Here is a 21752-nt window from a genome sequence, read left to right as displayed (position 1 = left end):
GTGTGTGTATATAAACACACACACACACACACACACACACACACACACACACACACACGTAAACACACAAACACACCCCGACACAGTTCAACTCAAACACACACACACATTAAAAATGTGAACGGAACTGTAATTACCCTCAAGCAAGCCCAAAAAGTTTCCATTCAATATCTGGGGTTCATCTATTAGAGAAATTACGGTAGGCGGGACTGGCCCAAATTAAGTGTGCAGTGCATGGTGGGAGATGTAGTCCACACATGGTTTGCCCTGAAAAGCTGCTTATACTTGTGTGAACTGCATTTTTCTTGTTCTGTTGGGAGGCTGGATTTATTTGCTCTTTGAGGGTGGGAATGCCTTGGTCTCTTCAAAGAATCATCCTTTACATTCAGGGTTAATCTATCCATTTGCCATGGGGTGCTTTTATTTCATTGTTTAAATGCGTTTAAAGGAGACCTTTGTTTGGGGGTAAATGCAGTGTAAACTCCAGAGTATATTTGTACAGTACTGTGTTTTCTCTGTGTAAATACATACATACATACATTCCTTATTTTCTCTTTATAAAGCCTTCATCATGTCATCTCTGCATAAAAAGAGATCAAAATCCAGAAAAAAGAACAAAGAAAACTTAGATTTTTTGATCTTTTTTACAAAAAAATTCCAATATAACACACAAACCAACAAAAAACTGTTTGGAAAAAAAAGATACGACGACGCAAAGATAAAAAGACAAACCCTACGAACGTGTCGAAAACCCCTTGACTTTCCATTTTGGGTATTGATCTGTGTATTGTTTCAATGTAGGCGGTTTATTGTAGTCTGTGGCGTATTTGCTAAGAAACAACAACTTTTAAAAAAACTTCCTTTTTTCCAAGGAAATATCATTCTTTATTTCCCATTGACATATCCTTCTTTTCCCTGACTCTTTTATTCCCCTCTGCTTTCTTCGCTGAACTTCTGTGGTATTAAAAAATAAAAATAAAAAACCACCAACCCACAAAAGAGGGGGACAAACTCTCGGCATACCTTCTTTCCCCTCATTTCACCAATCAACTCATTTTACAAACAGGAAAAAAAATAAGAGAGAGAAAAGAAAACTATTTCCCTCTTTGCCCCATAAAAACCATGCCGTTACTGAGCGTCCTTTTAAGGGACAAATGTTTCGTCATCTCTCTTTCCTGTTCCTTGTTTCTTTGTTTTTCATTTGATTTTGGATTGAGGGAGTTCATCTGATTGGCGGTCAGCTAATAGTCCTCTCGGAGATCCACGCATGGTGTGGTGCAGGGATGAATCTCTTCCATACATGGGGCTCCCTGTCCGTTGCAGTGCAGGAGACCTCTTCCACGTTTTGCAAAGGAATCTATGCGCAGAGAACACTCGCAAAAGCTCCTTACCCGTCAGAGTTTCCACATCTGGAGAAATAAAAACAAATGTTAAAAGGAGATTGGCTCTCCCCCACCCTGCCACTTCTAGAGTCAGGCCTGGTGGGATTTGTTAACCTTGGGCCTCCCCCTTTTTAATTATTTCTTATTTATTTATTTACAGCGGACACTCAGGTTGCAAATGTGATCTGTGCGGGATGCACGTTCGCAACCCGCGGCGGCGCATCTGCACACGCGTGGGTTGCGATTCAGCGCTTCTGAGCATGTGCAAAGCGCAATGTAGCACTTCTGCGCATGCGCGACCTCCGAAACCCGGAAGTAACCCGTTCCGGTACTTCCGGGTTTCAGAGCGTCCGTAACCCGAAAAAACGCAACCTGAAGCGTCTGTAACCCGAGGTATGACTGTATTGCATTTCTATCCCACCTTTTTTCTGCAAGGAGCTCGAGTTGCCCTACATGGTTCTCCCTCACCTCATTGAATCCCCACAACAACCCTGTGAGGTAGGTCAGGCTGAGAGGCAGCAACTAGCCCAAGGCCGTTGTGACTTTGATAATGTGGCCCAGACTCCACAGTTCCCCATAGCAGCCGGATGGTTTGACACCAGAGTCCTCCCCCCGCAACTAAACCTCTCCAAATAAACCACATGAGGTATCTTTCAAAAGGAACTAACAATATTGGGGTCTTAGAATCATAGATTTGTGGTGATGGAAGGAACGCCAGGGGTCATCTAGTCCCACCCCTGTTTAATCACAGTTTAACTAATCCCTGACAGATGGACCATCCGACTTCCGTTTATAAACCTCCGGTGAAGGAGAGTCTACCACCCTAAAAGCCAAAAGATAACCCTGCATTTTCTCAGCAAACGAGCTTCTTTGTCTTTTCCCTTTGCAATGAGTTCTCTGGCATTCTTGTATGTAAATCTTCCTATTTCCATAACATCACAACCCCCATATCTAGTGACTTTAGGCTTGTTCACATGTTAGTACAATACTGAATGCAGGTAGAGGCAACCCAGGACTAGAATTTTGCCAACCCAAAGACCATCATTCCAAGTCAGGGACTGTCTCCAAATACCATAGAAATACATGTATCCCAGCAGGCTTTTGATTCTGGGAGCGAGGGACTGGGAGGCAACTTGCTGGTGGTTTGTCAAAAGGAATATAATCCCCAGTTGGAAACTCGTCAGATTTGTTGGCGCTTTTGCCAGTGAGTGAGAAACTATCCATTCCTGCTTCCTTTACGATTTTTATCCTGCTGAAAGAGCTTCCTCGGTCCAAAAGAAAAGGGGGGAATATTTATTTATTTTTCTACAAAAGAAATATATATATATCTATATATATCTCCATCTTCCTATTTAAAATATAATTTCCCCCTCCCCCCCGCCTCCTCCTCTCACGTGGTGCTTTCAAGGAGTCAGAAGGGCTCGCCAGCCCCTGATCACCCAAAGATTTACACAGTTGCTTAACTTGAAGTGGGAAACCCAGCTCTGTCAACCTTCGGGGCCCTTTGCAAAAGCCCTTAGCGAGACTCGGCTCTGTTTAAGAACAAGTATTTGAGGGTGCCATCCCCTGGGAGGTTGTCACAGCCATGCCCCACCGAAGTGAGCGAAGGTTGCGCAAGGCGATGCGCTCTCGCGCAGCCCCCATTCATTTCGGCAGGACACAGGTCAGACAGCCTCGCAGTGGCTTCCACCCCAATTTCATGGTCCCCCAGTCATCACAAACAGCGCTTGCAGCTTCCATCGCTCCCTGTGGAGCGTTTCCTGGTGAAAATGGAAGGAGACCTTAATGCAAATTGGGGTGTTTCCTTTTCGTCCTGTGCAGGGGGAAGAGACACCTCCCTTCCCCACTTTCCTGGCAATGGCAACGATTTGAAAATGTCATCTTAGAATTATTGGCCCATAGACCCGATTCCCTTCTGGTCCTGTGGGTAGCTGATTGTCTCCTCTTAATTCAACCAGTCTGCTGGGGACGCAGTTAGGCTATCCCATTTTCTGGATTTTTAGCTTGCCCTTCTCTTCTGCTTGCAAGATTTTTCTCATCTTTTGCTTTAGACGCTTCTGTGCTGTGACCTTAAGCTGGTTTCAAACCAGTCTAACCGCCATGCCTTCCATGCAAAGAACTGTAGTTTGAGGAATTCTAGTTTGATGGTGTTGCTGAACTGCAACTCCCATTGGCTACAGCAGGCATGGCCGGGGCATTGTTGGAAGTTGTGCATCAGCAACACACAGAGGACGTCTGCCTCACAGTTCCCAAGATTCCTTAGTAGTCAAGGCATGGCAGTTAAGCTAGCGTGAAACTCGCGGTTGATACCTTCCCCTTGAACAGTCTTCTCTAACCTGGTGCCTTCCATATGTTTTGGACTACAGCACACATGATGAAAATACTGGCTGGTCCAAGCCATCTAGAAGGCACTACGTTGCCGAAAGCTGCCTTAAGATGCACATCTGAGAGTGACCAGCAGAATTCACCCATCTTCATATTATCATTTTTTAATGGCGTTATTTCATTTTGTTTCGCAATTGCTGGCCAATAAAAATAAAGGTGAAAATGCTTTCAAACAGGGTTGAAAGGAAGCATTTCTCCTCCTCCTTCCCCCCCCCCCCAATGAGGGAATGACACATGTGCCCACTGCTCAAAAAAAAAAAAATTAAAAAAAATTGAGAGGTGAAATAATCCTGGGGGTTTTAGAGGTGGGAGTCCCTGACTCCAGGCGACATGCATGCATGCAGGTGTGAGAGCAGAGCATGGCTCCATGTCTGTCTCAGGGCTCATGCACCCACAGCTAACCCTGGCATGCTGTGGAATGAGAGATCGACAAGGAAAGAAAGCAAGGTTAGGTTGCCGTGTGAATCTTGGCTAGATTCAGGGCCCAAATTGGTTCAAAGGACTCATCTCCCCATCTCACCTCCTAGCTTCCTCCTCCTCTTCCTCCTCTTTTTCAAGAATATTTTTTCTCCACTCTATAGTTCCTTCCCCGCCTCCGTGTGTAAATACCAGCTGCTGTGCGTGACGGGTGCCCTTCCCTTCCTCCTCCTCTCTCTCTCCCCCCACCCCCGTTTTTTCGTGGAAAAAGTTGCGTTTGTTTTGTTCTGAATGCGCTTTAACTGGCTGACTTCGGAGGGTTTGAGTGTTTTTTATTCTGGGGAAGTTTCTTTCCAGATTTCTTTCCGAATTTGTTCGTGTGGCTCTATGACTACTTCGTCTTTTTTTCCTTTTCCAAAAAAAAAGACAACAACAAACAATCCTTTTCATTTTTAAGAAGAGATAATGATTTGATTTCGTCTTTTTTGTTTTTTTGTTTTTGGTTTTTTTCAATGTCTGTCCGAATGTGCTTAGTTAAAGCCAGTGACTAAATGCTAAACCTTTCCAAATGCTCGACGGCTTTGCACGCTCTCGCCAACGGAAGTTGGTCTAATAAAAAGGTATCACCTTTTGCCTGCCTTGTGTCTCTCTGTGTGTCTTAAACAATCCACCTCTCTCTCCCTCCCTCTATCTCTCTCCTTGTTCCAAGGTTTTAATTCTGTGCGGATCAGACTTGGGTGCAACATTATAGACCTGGAAAAACACTTTGGGGTGTGCGTGTTGAGAGCTTGACCCGAAATTGCATGAGAACAAGGTGCCAAAATTGTAGGGGGAAACGGGATGTCCCAGCTTTTCCAGGGCAGTTGATGGGTATGCAAAAATAGGCTGGGTCCTGAAAACATACATTCCAGACGTTCAAAGGCCAGCGTACAGTGAGCTGTCTAGTCAAGAAGTCACACATGCCTCTGCAGGGACGTAAAGTCCACAACTTAGGGGCTGCCACAAATAATGGTCTCTTCAGGGACACCCTCCCTCTTACACTCCTGGAGGAGGCAAAACTACCAAGAACTACCAAGAAGGCCCCCTGTGCCATTCTTAACACCTGGAAGGGACAAGTAGGGAAGGAGGTAGCCTTTCTGATATTTGGGGGTCAAGTCATCGAGGACTTGAAACACAGAGTATAGGCCAGGGAAGAACCAAGCCTTCAAAGTGAAAGGCATGGCCTCTTGCGCTGAGCTGCAAGTTACATGCAAGAGCCTCTTGCCAGACAGGCCTGTCATAAGCCAGCAGGCCCTGGAAGCAGTTGACAGGGGTGTCACAATGTAAGGGCTGCTGAACTGCTCTGGAAACCTTGAAGGGGCAAACGCATAGGACACAGGCCATTTTCTCAGTCGCAGCCCCTTGCTCCGTGGAGGAGGGGAAATGAGGCTGCGAGGAGGAGACACAATTCTTCTCCATTCACAAATAAATCTTTGTGGTGGTAGCAAAATCTGTTTTCACATGGTGCCGTGATATAGCTAGAGCTGCTTCTCATGCCAAATAATATTTAAGAGCGGCATCACAGGATAAAAAATATGCAAAACAGCACTAATTTGTTTATTTAGAAATTCAGTTCGGTCTTCACACGCCGCTGTCCCCGGCTCAGATTATGCTGATGCCTTCCTCCCCAAGCCTGGCTGAGAACAATGCAAATTGGGCAGACCCTCACCTCTTCAAAAGAAGCTCATTTCTAGCAGAAAAGGGGTTTTGACAGCTGCCACCAGCCTCCTTCATGACACTGTCACCTAGGCAGCAGCAGTCTCTTTCCCAAACAAAGCTCAAACTGAGACATATTCTCCCCCCCCCCCCCAATCTTGCCGTCCTCCAAAGAGCCCAGGAAAACATGTGTGGTCTGTCTTTCCCTTTTTTTTAATCCCCACACAACCCTGTGAGGTAACTTAGGCAGAGAGATTGCAAACTGGCCTACAGGGCTATGTGGGGATTTGAACGCAGGTCCTCCCTGATTCTTCACCAGCACTCTAACTGCAAAAGAGGGTCATGGGATAAAGAGCCTTGCTGAATTGGGTTGAGGTGGGCCGTCTCTCAGCGCTTCTCCACGAAAGCCAAGCTATGCTTGGAGAAGCGTCCTGCCAGCCAGAGTGAACTGGAGGGGAAGAAAGAATGAGAACCGGGAAGGGGAAACAGAGGGCAAAAGCCTGGGAGTCCTACGTGCTGCCGACTCTGAACAATGGGGCAGATGTGTGGTCCTGGTTTGCCGATGCAGCGGAGAGAGTTATAATTCGAAAAGGTGTCTGGCTCCACTGTTGACCTTGGCTGGAAAGGAATGGCTGGATCCATTCTCCTTTTGCATGGGTGCCTAAGAAGATCTGCTTTTGGCAAGTATCTAGCCCTCATGTGCTCAAAAACGGGAGGGTGACACTCGCTTGAAATCTCAGAAGCCAGAAAATTAGTAGGAGGGCTCAGGAAGCAGTTTCCCCAGTGGGCTGCTGCGGTGGAGCTTCTGTGCCTTGAATACTTCCTTCCTGCTCCCATGACGGCCACAAGTATAATCCATGTTATGCAAGATAGTGGAAAGGGCAGGATAAATTTATTCAGAAATCAGAGCAATTATGCAGATCGGCGTCAGAAGCCAGGCTTGGACACTTCTGCATCCTGGGATATCAATGATCTTGATAGGGAGGGTGGAAGCAGCCCCCAAATTGAAGGAGATGAAGCACGTCTGCCCTCAGGACTTTCTGGGCCTGGTACACTGTATTTTGGCTGGGCCCCCTGCCCTTGCCCTAGTCGGACAGAAGCCTGCATAAGATTTGCATGGATGTGTTATCTGCATTTGCAGTGCAATTTGTTTAATGCTTCCATACTCAGAAAACAGCTTCAAAATGCCCCAGGGAGTCCTCCATTGTGTGAATCCAGAGGAAAAAACCTAGAGTGGTGCATGCATCAAGGAAGACCCCAAAACGGCTTCAGAATTAACCAGAAAATTGATTCTTCGATGCCTGGAGTTCTGGGGCCATTTTAGAGTTTTCTGTTGGGCTCTACATTCTTCTCTAGGACTCATCAATCACAGCCCTGATTCCTCTCATTGGCTAAAAGCACTGAAAGGCGGGAGCAGGCTCATCTCTCGCAAAGCAATAGCCATGATGGTGACTGCAATTTCTGCTTCATAACTTTTGTTCTATGAGGACTAGAGACTTGCTTTCTTTTCTTGCCTGGGACAGGAGTACCCTCTGCATCCCACCTCTCCCCTCAGCAACCCTGGGAGGAAAATCTACAGAAAGACACGGCTTCCCTTTTCCCCACTGCGCCGAAAAAATATTCCCTCGCCATCTTTCTCAGATCCCAACAGCAACAGCTGCTCTTTGGCTGAGGGCTGGCTAGTTTCAGTCACCCAACAGATACCCAGCCACTTGCCTGCCTGCCCCCCTCTTTCCCTCCTTCTCCCTTTTAATATCTTCCTCGGCCTTGTTCCTTTTCAACTCACCAGACTGAAAACAAATGGCTGGCTTTTCAATAACTCCACCGAGGCGCAAAGCTGTAGTGGCAGGAATATCATTCAATTATTAAAAGCCTCTTCCGTTCCTCATAAGTCTCCCTGCTTCAAAACCTCTCGGATTTTAACATTCTGATGCCTTCAATAGTTTTATCACCTTCATTTCTTGATATATATTTTTAATAGTTTCTGTTCATGTGCAGTTCTTTAAAAGATATAATAAAAAGCAACAATGACTGATCTGCTCCTCCAAGGACCCTAGCGCGCACACACACACCTCCCCAAAGGAATATTTTTCTTGCCCTCTTTTCATTTTCATTCTCGTGTTTTATTGTTGAAGTAACACCACTTTTCTTTCCTCTAACAACCCACTTCCTCGCTTTTGACACAGAGCTTCCCGTCGTCTCTGACCATTGGCCATATTTGCCGTGACTGATGGGCAGTGGACTCCAGTGACGACTGGAGAGGGCCACGGGTTCCTCAACTCTGCCTTAAGGGAAATTTGTAATATTTTCCCCGTCTAGGTAAGGCCTCCGAGTGCAATCTCAGAGGAGGCAGAGGCCGCTGCTCAGCGCTGGGGATTGCTTAGGCCTGCCCAGCTGTTATCGCACAGCGGGCTTACCGAGCATTCGAAATGGGATTGTTCTAACGAGATTTCCCTTTAACGATCCAGGATTATCCACCCTACCCGATTAGCACGCAATCCGATTAGATAATGGCATTTCTGCTGGCTGGTTTGCCAAGCCGCTCAGCGACTGCCAAGAGACTGGGGTGCTCCTCTTCTGAACCTCTGCCCTCTGTTCTCTGGGGCACAGCAGCCTCCTAATATTGTACAGGCCCATCACATCTCCATTGGCTTTGGGGGGACACAGAGAGAAAAAGTGAGATTTTATATACAGAGCGAATGTCTCTGCAAAGAGAAAGGGGAGACCATAGCGGTTTGCAAACCTCTATTTTGCTTTGCCTGCTTTTGTGAGATGCAATCTCTCTTCACCTCCTTCCTCCCTATTTGCCTTCTACCTAGCAGAGGCGCAGGCTGAAACTGGTGTCAAACCAAGAAGTGTTTCCAATGTAGATGTTCCCCTTGTGAGGGCCACAGGTTCCCCTCGACTGCTTCACAAAGCCAGGGATGAACGCTTCCATTTTCTGCCTTTTAGGCCTTGCGCCGTCCTGCAGCAAATAGCCATTCAGGGCGTGGCGCTTTCCCCCCGCATGGGGACACAGCAGTTTGAAGGGCTTCACCTGTTGGTTGTCTGCCTGCCACACATAAGATTATAAAGGCACAGAGACCCTGCTGGGGTGGAGGTGGGAAACGTGGCAACTCTTCCCATGACCCAACACCTACAGCACCATACCCCAACCCCAGGACCTAAGCACAGGTCCTGCAGGGGGGAGCGACGTGCTTCTCACTGTCAGGGAGAAGAGGAATTCAGGGCCCTTGAAGAACAGAAGAAAACAAACCCTTGCTAAAAGAAAGCAAATGGGGGGGGGGGGAGGTCAGCCAAGCGCTCTTCTGAATGGCTGCCGTGTTTCAATAGATCCGGGGTGGCCAGCTCCCAAGAGACTGCGATTTACTCACAGAGCTACAAACTGGCAGTGATCTACCCCCTTTTTTGGGGTTTGGGTCAAAGTTGTTGAGTTTTTTCAGGGAGGAGGTAAAATGTTGAGCTTCTTTTAGGGGAGCCACAGTTGTTCAGCTTCTTTGAAAGGAGCCAATGATCTACCAGTGATCTACCGCAGGCGTCCAGTGATCTACTGGTAGATCACGATCTACCTGTTGGACATGCCTGCAATAGATTATGGCTGTTTTCCTTCCTGCATCTTAAACCCCCAAGATGCAAACAAACGCAAATAATAATAAAGAGAGAGGGGGGCAGGTGCAGCAGCTGGCGGGCGAATGCTCCCTCCCTGGCCAGCGCTCCAGACAGTTATACAAGCTGTCAAACGGTGAGCCCGGCCCCCAACATCCTGAGCCACTCTCATTCCAACCGCTCCTTCCTTACACGATATCACATTCACGCAGCGCTCTGTCTGTTCCCATATATCCTGACCTACTGCCCTCTGGCTTTAATAAACGTACTTTAAAAATATTCTCTTGCTTCTTCTCCCCCCCCCCCCCTCTCCCCTCCCTCCCTCCTTTCCGTCTTGATTTTATTTTTAGGCTGCCTGGGAGCATAGTTTCTTAATGTAGTGGTTTTTGCAGTCAATGATGTCCTGCTGCCCTCTGGTGGCTGGCAGTGAATTAGAGCTGCAAATCAAAACACAAACAGCAGCAGAAGAAGGGAAAAAATCCTCAAACTGTTTGGTACACATACAAGCACACACACCACCCTCTGGGGGCATGAGGAGCTGTTGTGGCTGCCTTCTTCATAACAGAGATTTTATTTAAACTTCCTGTTAGCGCTTTAACTTGGGAAAGGCTGAATTATATAGGAGTTGCTTTAACGATAGCAGCCTTCCAGTAATAGGCAGCCGGCAAAGGTTGCCAACTTTGAAATCAACTCCCGTTGCTGTGTCTGGGACAGTATGGTTCTCTTCCCCAGCTCAAATGTGCAGCTGTAAGCAGGGGTTAATGCTAACTGCCAGGTTTTTTTTGTGGGCAAGGTTACTGCTTTTAGACATAACAGCAAGACAGGGCTTTTTTCTGGGCAGTTGACCACCCTAGTGTCCAGGAGATAATGAGGGTGATAGGTTTTTGAAAAACTGGTACAAGATGGGATAGAGAATGAATCCAAAACCTTGGCACCTCATGAGCAAACAGGACGCTTCGGTGAGAAGCAGCAAAGCATGGATCAGACCGGTTTTCCATTTGCCCCATTGCTTTACCTGGGAAAACCTGCTCTTTACTGCTGAATCGGAGCAAACATCAATCTCTGGAAAACCCGGTTGATGTTTGCTCCGATTCAGCAGTAAAGAGCGATTTTTCCATGGGGAAAGTGACAGGACTTTCCAGAAAGCATCAATGTAGAATCACAGAATTGGAAGGGACCCTGCGGATCAATATGCAGCTGTCCCATACAGGAATCGAACCTGCAACCTTGGCATTATCAGCACCATGCCTTAACCAACTGAGCTATCTAGGGTCAGTGACAACAGGGGCCTGGTTTCCAAATTCAGGACTGCAGGGCCCCCACTGCTGAGTCCTGGAGCCTCGTCTCAGCCCTGGTACCCCAACCCCCCAAGCATGGAATCAGCAGGCAGTCGTGTCAAGATAGACCAGCCTCCTGTGCTTGCCTTGCACTCCAAAGAAAGAGGACAAGTTTTGACAGTGTTTTGACAGTGCCAAGGGTAATCCGAGAGAGGGTCTTACTGAGAGCATCCTGCTTTGATAGCCTCCCACCCACTCACCCCAATAAAACCGGGAGCCTGTGCTACCCACAGCAACCTCCATCAGGGATGGAGCGGTCCATACATGGTTTCCAAATCCACCCCAAGCCTCGGCTTTTCAGCCAGCCCCATAGCTCTCCCCTTAACAGCAACGCGATCTGCAGCTGTGCCCAGATGTGAGCCGTTGTCTCCATGTCGTCATGACCAGCTTCACCTGCCGATTTTGGGAGGTTAGAAAAAATTCGGGAGCAGACCAGGGCAGCTGCTTTTTGTTTGTTTGTTTGTTTGTTTGTTTGTTTGTTTGTTTGTTTGTTTCCTGGCAAGCAGGCAACCTTAGTTAACCTCTCTTCTTAGTCACAAAACGAGGGAGCGCAAGGCAATCTGTTCTCTCTTCTCCGCAGGGAGCAGAAGGAGCCTGGGTGGGGTTGTGTCATCTCTTTGCTGCAGGGGGAGGCTAGATGAGTAATAGGCCTCCCGGTGCAGATTTGAGCTCCCGAGCAAAGGCACACCTACCCCCTTCCCTTGGGGGGAGGATGAGGCAGAGGCACAAGGGAGGATTCGAACACGATTCCTCTTGTCAACACTGACTGCATTTTTCCTTCCTCCGGGCAGCTGGGCTAAGCTACGCCCTAGAGGCGATCTCCCGTTCTAAATCGTCTTGCCAATGGCTGCTGGATTGTTGCTACACACTACAAAATATTTATCGCCTAATATTTTCTTCTTCTTTTTTCACATTAAGTAAGAAGCAAGACTAATCAGCTCTCCATATGGGAAACAGGAAGGATAAACAAGGATGGAGTTTTGTAAAGAGCTTCTAAGGCACATGAATGGTATCTCCCCAGTGCATGATCCTGTACCCTGAGAAACCTTTTAAAACATTTCTCTATTCCTCACTTTGCAACATTGTTGAAGAATTGGGGGTGGGTGGGGTTCAAGTATAGCCCAGGATCCCAGCAGTGGAAGGATGGTTACGTATGCCCCCTCTTAAATCTTTATATGGAGTTAGGAAAATAAAATAAACATGAAATCCCATCAGCTTCTATTGCAGGTATGGGGAACCTTTGACCCTCCAGGTGTTGATGGACTACAGTTCCCATCATCCCTGGCCGTTGGTCCAACCTTGCTGGGGCTGACGGGAGTTGTAGTCCACCAACACCTGCAGGGCCAAAGGTTCCCCACATCTGTCACACTGGATGTCGGGAATGGAAATGTTTCCTTTGGGATGTAGACAGTTCCCTTGCCAGCTGGGTCTGCTCTAGGGCACATTCATTGTGGTCTGGATTAGGGCCACAGTGGGCCTGACTCAGCCCACTAGACACATTTTCTAAGAAGGAAGTTTCAGCAGGTACAACAGGCACCCATTTCCAACTATTTCAGCTGTGGGGTGATCACATTTCATCCCTAATCACTTTTATGGGGGGGGGAGCAACCAAATAATAATCTGTTGAAGGCTGGAGGCTACGTGAGGAGAGGCAAATAACCCAAGGGGCAAGCCCTCCTCCATAGGGTGGGTTTTTATTGCAAACTCAGCGTCCTTGCTCATGAGGTCTAGAAACTGGATTTATTTGAAGGTAATTAATAAAAACCAAGATCTCCAGGAATCCATGTTCTTTCAGGCTACATTCCACAAAAATAGTGTGGATATCCACCCAATATGTCCTAGTTAAATATTCCAAATGTCAGGACTCCTGCAGTTTCCTGTGTGGGTGGGGAAAATGCTAAGAGACAGATGGCACTCCCCACCCTATAACATTTGGCAGTGCGCAGATTACTTGATGTCCAGCCAGAGTTGACCTAGCATTTATCTCTGACTACGCCTTATTGACGGCCTTTGAGCCATTTCCCCTTTCGCCTCCCCTCCCAAAACCAACGCAGGGCTTCCTGGACCAGTTGCGCTTCTCCTCTGTTCTCGGAGAGTGGACAAGAAATGCAAACTCTTCTCCTGGGAACGATGAGAGAACGATGCTGAACCTGGAAGCAGCCAGACACTGGCCAAACTGTGCCACTAAGGGGCAGCATTCGGCCATGCCAAACACTGGAGCCGTTCGAGACCTGGCACTCTCTGTGTGCATCCCTGCTGTGGGGAACCCTCGGGAAGAACCCCGAATAACAAGATCAGAAGGCGAGGCCCCGAAAGAGAACTCGCTCACCACAACTGCCCAACAGTCCCCCTGGAGCCACAAGAGAGAATGTTTGGGGTGCGCCTTCTCAGTCCCTCTTCCCAGGGGATTCTGGGAATTGTAGCAGGGTAAGAGAAATAGGAGGGACGTGGGTGATGCTGTGGGTTAAACCACAGAGCCTAGGACTTGCCGATCAGAAGGTCGGCGGTTTGAATCCCCGCAACGGGGTGAGCTCCCGTTGCTCGGTCCCTGCTCCTGCCAACCTAGCAGTTCGAAAGCACGTCAAAATGCAAGTAGATCAACAAGTACCGCTCCGGCGGGAAGGTAAACGGTGTTTCCGTGCGCTGCTCTGGTTCGCCAGAAGTGGCTTAGTCATGCTGGTCACATGACCCGGAAGCTGTACGCCGGCTCCCTCGGCCAATAAAGCGAGATGAGCGCCGCAACCCCAGAGTCATTCGCGACTGGACCTAATGGTCAGGGGTCCCTTTACCTTTTACCTTTAAGAGGAATAGCAGGCCTTCTAACAACTCTCAAACAACAGCTCCCAGGATTATCTAAGGGAAGCCATGACCGTTTAAAGTGGGGCAACAAAAAGGCGGAAATTTCCGGGTGTCAAAAAAGGTTGTTTATGTCTGCCACTACTCCGGCCCCTGTTTCGTTAGCCCCAAAATGGAAAACGACTGAGGTCCCAACTAAAGAAGAATGGCAATTTAAGCTGACGGAATGTGCGCAGCTTGCAGACTTAACATATAAAATAAGAGAACAAGAAGAACATACGTTCTGGAAAATGTTTATTGAATATATGGGGGGGGGATGTGTACACTTGAAAACATTGGCAGCATTAAGATAAATCCAACAGTGTAAATACGTTTTGATGGAATACTGAATGGTTTAGTTTTTTGTAAAATGTGCAGGGATTTATGATATGCAAAATGAACCATGGAAAGAGAAGTCATTGATATTTTAAGGATGTTTAAATGAGTATTCTAAATTGTAAAACAGAAAAATTAATAAAAATTGTGTGTGTGTGTGTTTGTGTAGTGGGGCAACAATGCAGCCTCACAGGGCACGCATTCCAGGACCCCCTCCTGGTGGCCTTGCAGTGCGCAGGGCTTGCACATTTCCTCCGCAGATGGGTCTACGTGGCGCCCCTTGCAGACATCCGTCTTGGCTCTTTGGGTGGAACTAGTCCTGTCTTGGAGGAAGAAGAAGAGCATTCTCTGGGGTCCTCTCCTCCCTCCGTCTCACGCCAATAGTATCATTTTTAGCGTCCTTGGAGCTATATGGCAGATGGAATGACAGCAGGCCTCTTCGCCACACCGCGCCTTTGTCAGCTGTTGCTGCAGTGGGCAAGTTCTGCTTCATTTGCAATTTTGGTTTCCAAACGCTCCATTCCATATCCCTCTTGGGGCGAAGAAGGGAGGCAGAGGTCAGCCCGCCCCCCCCACCTCCCGGTCACTGGGCTCCAAGACTGTTGACAAAAGTTTGCTTGTTCTTTGAGCAATTGGTGACTGACTGGAGCAGCTACCCTGTGTGTGAGAGAGATGCACCCCACTTCGTAAGCCTCCCCCCATTCTCTCATTTGTCACATGTATCTCTAAGAGAGGGAAAGGGGGCGGGGCAGATGCTAAGAAATCCCAGCTACCAGCAAATGCCTCAGAAATGTGCACATCCAGTCCCACTCATTTCAAAGAAAGTGAACATGCATCAGATGAACATGAGCACCTTATCTTGAAAACTCTCAAGATGCAAAGCTAGCTTTCCTGACTTGTTTTCAAGGCTCTAGGCCTTTTTATTCTGGAGTTTATTCTGGAGCAGTAATGTCTGTAGGGATCAGTAGTCCTATAAGGCGGCTCCGGCAGTCAGGCATTGGGGGTTGGAGGGGGCGTGTATCAGGTACCAAAAAAACAAAAATCCTGGTTGCTGGATCCCTTGTGCTATGTCTCCATGACAATGAAAGCTATAGCCCTTTTCAAGTTCTTCTATGTCAGTTTTATCAGACTCCATAGAATGGTTCCTAGGCACACCACAAACTACCAGCCATGGCAACACCTGAACCTGCATGACTTCAGATGACTTTTTTTTTATTTCCCCCCACTTACGGCCTTTACATCTCATGGTAGCAAATGGTCCTCCTTTGCTTGTCTAAACTGCCTCAGTCCAGTATACCTGAAGAAGCATCTCCACCCCCATCATTCAGCCCAGACACTGAGGTCCAGTGCCGAGGGCCTTCTGGCGGTTCCCTCACTGCAAGAAGCCAAGTTACAGGGAACCAGGCAGAGGGCCTTCTCTGTAGTGGCACCCGCTCTGTGGAACGCCCTCCCACCGGATGTCAAAGAGAAAAACAACTACCAGACTTTTAGAAGACATCTGAAGGCAGCCCTGTTTAGGGAAGCTTTTAATGTTTGATGCATTACTGCATTTTAATATTTTGTTGAAAGCCGCCCAGAGTGGCTGGGGAAGCCCAGCCAGATGGGCGGGGTATAAATAATAAATTATGTCTCCCTACAAATGTCCCCAAATCCCCCAATTTGCATCAATAAGGCATCACTCCAGACACCAGGGACTATGGACAAAGCTACTGTGTGTAAGGTCACTGCCCCATAGCCAGTAACCTGGGAGCAAGTCCCACTGAACAAAAAAAAGGCCTTACTGATTCTTTTTATAGTGAAAGAGGGCCGTGGGTTCTCTTCATGAAAGGTCACATCAGGGTCAAATAGCAAAGCCAATTTTGCAAGCCGCATAAATCGTACTTGCACTCTCTCTTATTTTGCAATATTTTCTCTCTTTCCTCATCAATGAGCTACGCAGGGCTCTGGAGCCCTGTTCCCAGCCGCTGGAAGCCTTATTCAGCCACCTCTAGCACCCAAGAATTTACAGCTATCATCCACACAATTTCAAGCAAAGTCTTTGCAATCGGTGAGGGACAGAAACATGCTCTTTTAAATAATAATAATAATAATCAGATTCTCAGGGAGCTAGCTTTGCATGTTCTTTCACTTTTCTGTGCTCTCAGGAAACTGCAGAATACACAAAGTCCAGGGCTTGAATTTTAACATGTAATGGACTAGTACAGGAATTATTATTTTAAATAAATGTCCATCCTCCATTAGCTCTCAGCTTGCCTGTAGGACTGTGTCTATGGGTGCCTGCCATTAGAGATGGAGAATTCTGACCAAAACAGAAACAGAAGTTTCTGGTGCGCACTTATTCGGTCCCATGTCCAAAATGCAAATCAATCCAGCAGAGATGATCAGTATTCGTCGGCGTTGCTGCTTCCACTCCACAAACGATTATGTAGCTGATTCCTTCTACACCCGTTTGCAGTGTTTTTCCTTCCGATTGAAATGAACAGGGCGGAATACCGCTAAAGACAGTGTAACTTGCTTAATGATATAAATCACATGCTATGGGAATGTCTGTGGTAAGAGACATACCGATGGTTGGCTATTCATCAAACATTAACCCCTCCAAAAGGTAGTTGCACAAGCTTGGCAGATCCCATCTCTGATGGCATCATTTTCACCAGCACTATCGACATTCCCTTCAGGCTCACTTAGCTAGCTTGATCCTCTGGGAGACCTGGGTTGAACGCAAAAGGCATTCACATGTACGCCTCGTTTGGACAAGTACCAGCTTTTGATGTTTTCCCTTGGCACCTCTCTCTTCACAGAACTTGGGAGGGATCAAAATGCACCAAGAAGCTTCTCGCATCCACCGAAGGTATTCGCAAACACAGGGAGTGGTGCAATCCGTTTATACCAGGGGTGGCCAACATGAACCTCAATTCCCATCATGCCTGGCCACTGGCCATGGTGCCTGGGGCTGCTGGGAGTTGGAGTGTAGACTGCAAACATGGCTTGTTTGTTTTTAAAGGCATATAAACCGTGTCCAATGGATTTTCTAACCTTGATATTATTCACCTCTGCTCACAAGCCATGAGTCTTATCTGCCAGGCAATCTGAAAACTTCCACATGCCTACAATTCCTACCTTGTTCATAAACACATCATTTATAGCACTGCTGGAGGAAGAGATTTTTAGGGAGGGAGCTCTCCTACGGACTTCAGAATTCTCATTCTACCATTTCTACGACCAATCTCTGCATGGCCCCGCCAAGGCTCCCCACAGACACGACAGGAGGGAAAATAGGAGCCAAACTCGTTCTCTGAATTCAATGTATTTATTTATAATAATTAAGACTTTGATCAAGGAATACATTCTACATTATTATTTGGTTTCGCCAGCGGGAGCAGCAGGCTGGCATCCTCACCAAGCCCAGGTTGAGCACCAGCAATGCTCTTACAGGGGGAAGGCAGCTAGTCGTGCTAATGGATAGGTCCGTCTAGCCCAGAAATGATTGCTCTGAGGAGCCCATGGGCAGGGCGTCAAGGCAGGAGCAATCTCTGCCAGCCAGGGACATCCCACTTCCAACCCCTGTGACCAGCGGCCCTATCTGCCATCTATTTGCCTTGTCCCTTCTAAAAAGCCAGCTTAAGCCAGTGATTTTAAAAGCCTTCCTTCTTTACCCGGGCATTTGATGGCTGAATGATAAACCCTGAGATAACTGGCTAAAGGAATGTGCTTGTTTTTAGCTGGTTTTAGAAAGTTTTCAATTATATTTTTATTGATTTGGCGCCCTGAGCTCCCTCGGGAGGAAGGGCGGGATATAAACTGAGTAGGCGTCACATTTACTGACAGAGCAGTGAACTCCATCAATTAATTAAGTCACTGTGTGGTAAACAGCTTTCTCTTCAGTCTCCAGCCAATTTCTGAACTGCGAAAGAGGGAGAAACACCTATTTCGATTGGCTTCATGTCACAAATCATTTTATCTGCCTCTATCAGCCCTAGGGATGGCTGGCTCCACCAATCTCAGTTTCTCTTTTTTAAAACCTTCAGGATGCCCCATTTCTAAATCAATTTGTGGGGGTCCCCCCCTACTAATACATGCCTTTCTGCAAGCAATTTCCGTCAGCGCAATATCATTTTGTGCCTTGTCTACACTAAATATTCATTTTTGTGCACACTATGAGAACTGCATCGCAAAATTCAGAAACGTGTAAATTTTAAAGGAAAGCGGTGTTTCAGTTTGCATCGTGGTTCAGAAACTAGGAATTAAGCTCTGCATGGAAGTGCAAACTGAACAGACTCACCCCTGCCCCTCACCAATTCCTATTCACCCCCAACCTTCAAATCATCTAAACTTAAACATGTCCAAAACACTTTCGCCTTCCCTGTTAAGGATTTTGCCAGTGGGCTTTCCTGCACCTTGTCCAGCCCAGCAACAGTGTGTTGTGTGCCTTTGTCACTTTTATTCAATGCTGTCAATCCTTAGATCCTGCGAGGTTGCCAAGTTCCTGCATTTGACAGGACGTTTCAGGAAAATGAGCCTGGGTCAAATCTCAAAGGAGGGGAGTAAAACCACATGGCAAAGAGTCAGAATCAGGGAGGCTGTTAGCTCTGTCCCTTATTAATCTGTAGGCAGGGGCATCTGGGCTCCACCCACGCAGTGTAGTAGTGTGTTGTTTTTTTAAAAGAAAAATCCGCCATGATTCTCCAGTCATATTCATAGTGCACAAGCCCCGCAAAAAGTAGAAAATAAATCATGGCATCATATGTCATGCTAAGTGAAGTCCTACACTGAGAGGACAGGCTGGATGAAAATCAAAACATGGATCTGGATCCCGACTGCACTGGAACCGGCGGGGTAGTGGCAATTGAGGTAGGAAGAAAAAACTGGAATGGGATCATGGCGATGCGGAATGGATCGAGGATCCTTCAGAGGGATTCACATTGCTACAGGAAAGGAATGACGCAGCATGAAATTGCACACAGCCCTCCCCGACCCACTGTGCCGTTCATTTGTAGCACACTGAAAATAAAGACTGCCAAGGGAATGGAATAAGAACGAAGAAAAGTGGTTCTGGAAGAGGAGGACTCCCATCAGAGAGGGAGTCTGGAATGTGCAACGCAGCCCAAGCAAGATCTGGATCGTAGAAGTCATTCTAAGACTGAGATTGGAGGCTCTGCTGCAAGAGAACACCAGGGGAGGCAGGTTCATTAGGGCAAAAGGGAAGCCCTGCCCCACCAACTTGCCTTCTTTTAACCAGCCCAGAAGGTGGCACTGAGCTGGCAGCGTCCTCTTTCTCCTTAGTCTCAGGGCTGCCCTTGTAAAATTCACCAGGTAGGAAGATAAGGACCAATCTAGCATTCCTTAGCTCTGCCTGCCATTGCCTCTGGCGCCCTCTAATGTTAGCCTCCTGCTTAACCCCCTACCGACCTTGACGGATGACAGCCACTAGTGGAGCACACAGCTCTCACTGGAGACCCTGAAGTAAAACTATATGCTTAACCAACATTCAAAACAGATTTCGGTAGAACTGGCACACTCTCACTGAAAGTGGTTGCTGCCAAATCCTGGAGTAGGTTCCCCGCAGATCAGTTCCTCTTTCTACCCTCTCCCGGTCATCCTTTTAAGTGCTTTGCAAGTGACGAATAAATAATAGTAATTACAAGGATTAAACCAATAGTGTAATCCAGAGTCTACCGAGATGAAATTACTCTTGACGGGTATCATAAACACATCTTCGGCAGGAGTGTGAGAAAATGTACTCGGATGCTCCAGTGGAAGCAAAACCCAGGGCTAGGCTGCTTTTGGGGAGCGAGGGGGGAGTCCCTCTCTATCCTGGCTCCCCTGTCCCTCTCCCCCGCACACACGGCCCGTGTCTCATTTCCCAGCATCCCTCTGGGCATCGATCTCCTGGAGCCATTTCACAGTGTGGGCCCGGCTCTCCTCCCAGCTGTAGAGGGGCTGGTAGCCAAAGTGCTCCTTGGCCTTGCTGGTCTGCACTGTGAAGGTGGTGCTTGCGACAGCCAGAGTGTAGGGGTTGAGGATGGGCGCATAGTTGCACAGGGGCTTCAGCAGCCACTGCAGGAAGGCGTTGAACAGCGCCATGAACCGCAGGAGGAAGGAAGGCAGCAGCGGCCGGGAGCCCAGCAGGCGGAAGCCGCAGGAGCCCAGAAACTCCATGTTGAAGTCCTCGTAGCTCTTGTAAGGTGAGTCGTCGTAGCAGAAATAAACCTGGCCTGAAACGGTCGAGGGAGACTCCTGGATCTTCCGGGCCACCAGCAGATGCATCCAAGACACGTTGCCTGCAAAAGGGTTGGCAGGGGGAGGAAGAGAGGAGAAACACTTGGGAATGAGAAACAGGATCGCTAAAGCAGCCTATGCAATGGGCAAGAGAGAGAGATCCTACAGATAGGAATATAAACAATAAGAGGGGTGAATGTCATCAGGACACTGACTCAAGAGTGCTTTGGTCTGACTGAGCATCCAGTCCGTAAGCACGCAAGTCTTTGCTTGTGCATTTGCCAAGGGCTTAGTTCAGCCTTCCTTGTAAGGAGGAAATAAAAATAAATTCGTAATTTAAGTTACAGGAGATCAAAGGGATCTTCTTTCAAGAAAACCACTTTTTTAAACACATTTTCTCCTTGTGAGCCAATCGCCCTCTAGCAGAGGTTAGCAAACTAATAAAAAGCAGGCCCAGAAATGGCCACGTCCAAATGCTTACACAAATTAATTTACAAATCCCCATTGCAGTTTATCTGTTGCTCTTGGAAAAAGAATTCAAGAGGTCCGACTGCTAAACGTTAATACACAGGCTCTGGTGTTCTTGCTTTGCTTTAGTCATGGGTAAAGAAGCAAAGCATTCCAGGAGGGAAAGATTTGTTTTGATAAAAAGCAGCAACACCATCTTGCTTCTCTGGGGCTTTGGCTATAAAGGACCAGAGGGAGTGCGTGCAAAGGCATCTGAAGTTCGTGGTGACATTGCAGTTCAAGAAGGGCACACAGTGTGCATGCGAGACTTACCGACATAGACCCTGCCGTGCTCAGTGGAGGCTGGGATGGCTCGGATAAGACACTTTTTGGTGCTCAGCCCTTTCTCGTAAAACTGTTTCATCAGTGGGTGGTGCTCCCCATAGATTCCAGTCGGCCGGAGAGCGCAAGTGACCAGCTGCTTCCCTCCTTCCACCTGGTGGCACAGAAGAGGAGGTGGAGAAAACCCGTTAGCTTTCCCTGCCACCAAGGACCTGGCTCCCTTCCCACCCACCCCCCACTGTGACGCATGTGGGGTAGAGGAGCCTCCGGGTGGTCAAGCATTTTGCTGGAGGGATTCAAGTTGAGGTATGGGGATCAAAGGGCTCTGTCTCCCCTAGCTGCAACAAACCCACTCTGGAAAAAAGAAACTTGACTTTTTAAGCAGTTTGGAAGGTGCAGAGTGAGCGAATGACTAGGTAAAAGGTAAAGGGACCCCTGACCATTAGGTCCAGTCGTGACCGACTCTGGGGTTGTGGTGCTCATCTCGCTTTATTGGCCGAGGGAGCCAGTGTACAGCTTCCGGGTCATGTGGCCAGAATGACTAAGCCGCTTCTGGCGAACCAGAGCAGCGCACAGAAACGCTGTTTACCTTCCTGACGGAGCGGTGCCTATTTATCTACTTGCACTTTGACGTGCTTTCTAACTGCTAGGTTGGCAGGAGCAGGGACCAAGCAACAGGAGCTCACCCCGTTGCGGGGATTCGAACCGCCGACCTTCTGATCGGCAAGCCCTAGGCTCAGTGGTTTAACCC

The 21752-nt window shown here is 47.8% G+C and overlaps 1 protein-coding gene across 3 annotated transcripts in view; it reads right to left on the bottom strand.

The window, feature by feature from the left end:
- Window positions 1-17290: 17290 nt before the first annotated feature.
- HSD3B7 (hydroxy-delta-5-steroid dehydrogenase, 3 beta- and steroid delta-isomerase 7) overlaps window positions 17291-21752 on the bottom strand; it is a 54679-nt gene continuing 50217 nt past the window's right edge. For all 3 annotated transcript variants that reach the window (XM_083584216.1, XM_083584214.1, XM_083584215.1), the window contains 2 exons: window positions 20993-21155; window positions 17291-20274 (listed from right to left, as the gene is read on the bottom strand). In XM_083584216.1, coding sequence (XP_083440342.1) covers window positions 19850-20274; window positions 20993-21155 — 588 coding nt within the window. In that variant the 3' untranslated portion in view covers window positions 17291-19849. The remainder of the gene's footprint in view (window positions 20275-20992; window positions 21156-21752) is intronic.

This window comes from Podarcis filfolensis (genome assembly GCF_964270895.1).
Source record: "Podarcis filfolensis genome assembly, chromosome: 13".
NCBI classification, from domain to species: Eukaryota; Metazoa; Chordata; class Lepidosauria; order Squamata; family Lacertidae; genus Podarcis; species Podarcis filfolensis.
This window is presented reverse-complemented; position numbering and strand designations above follow the sequence as displayed.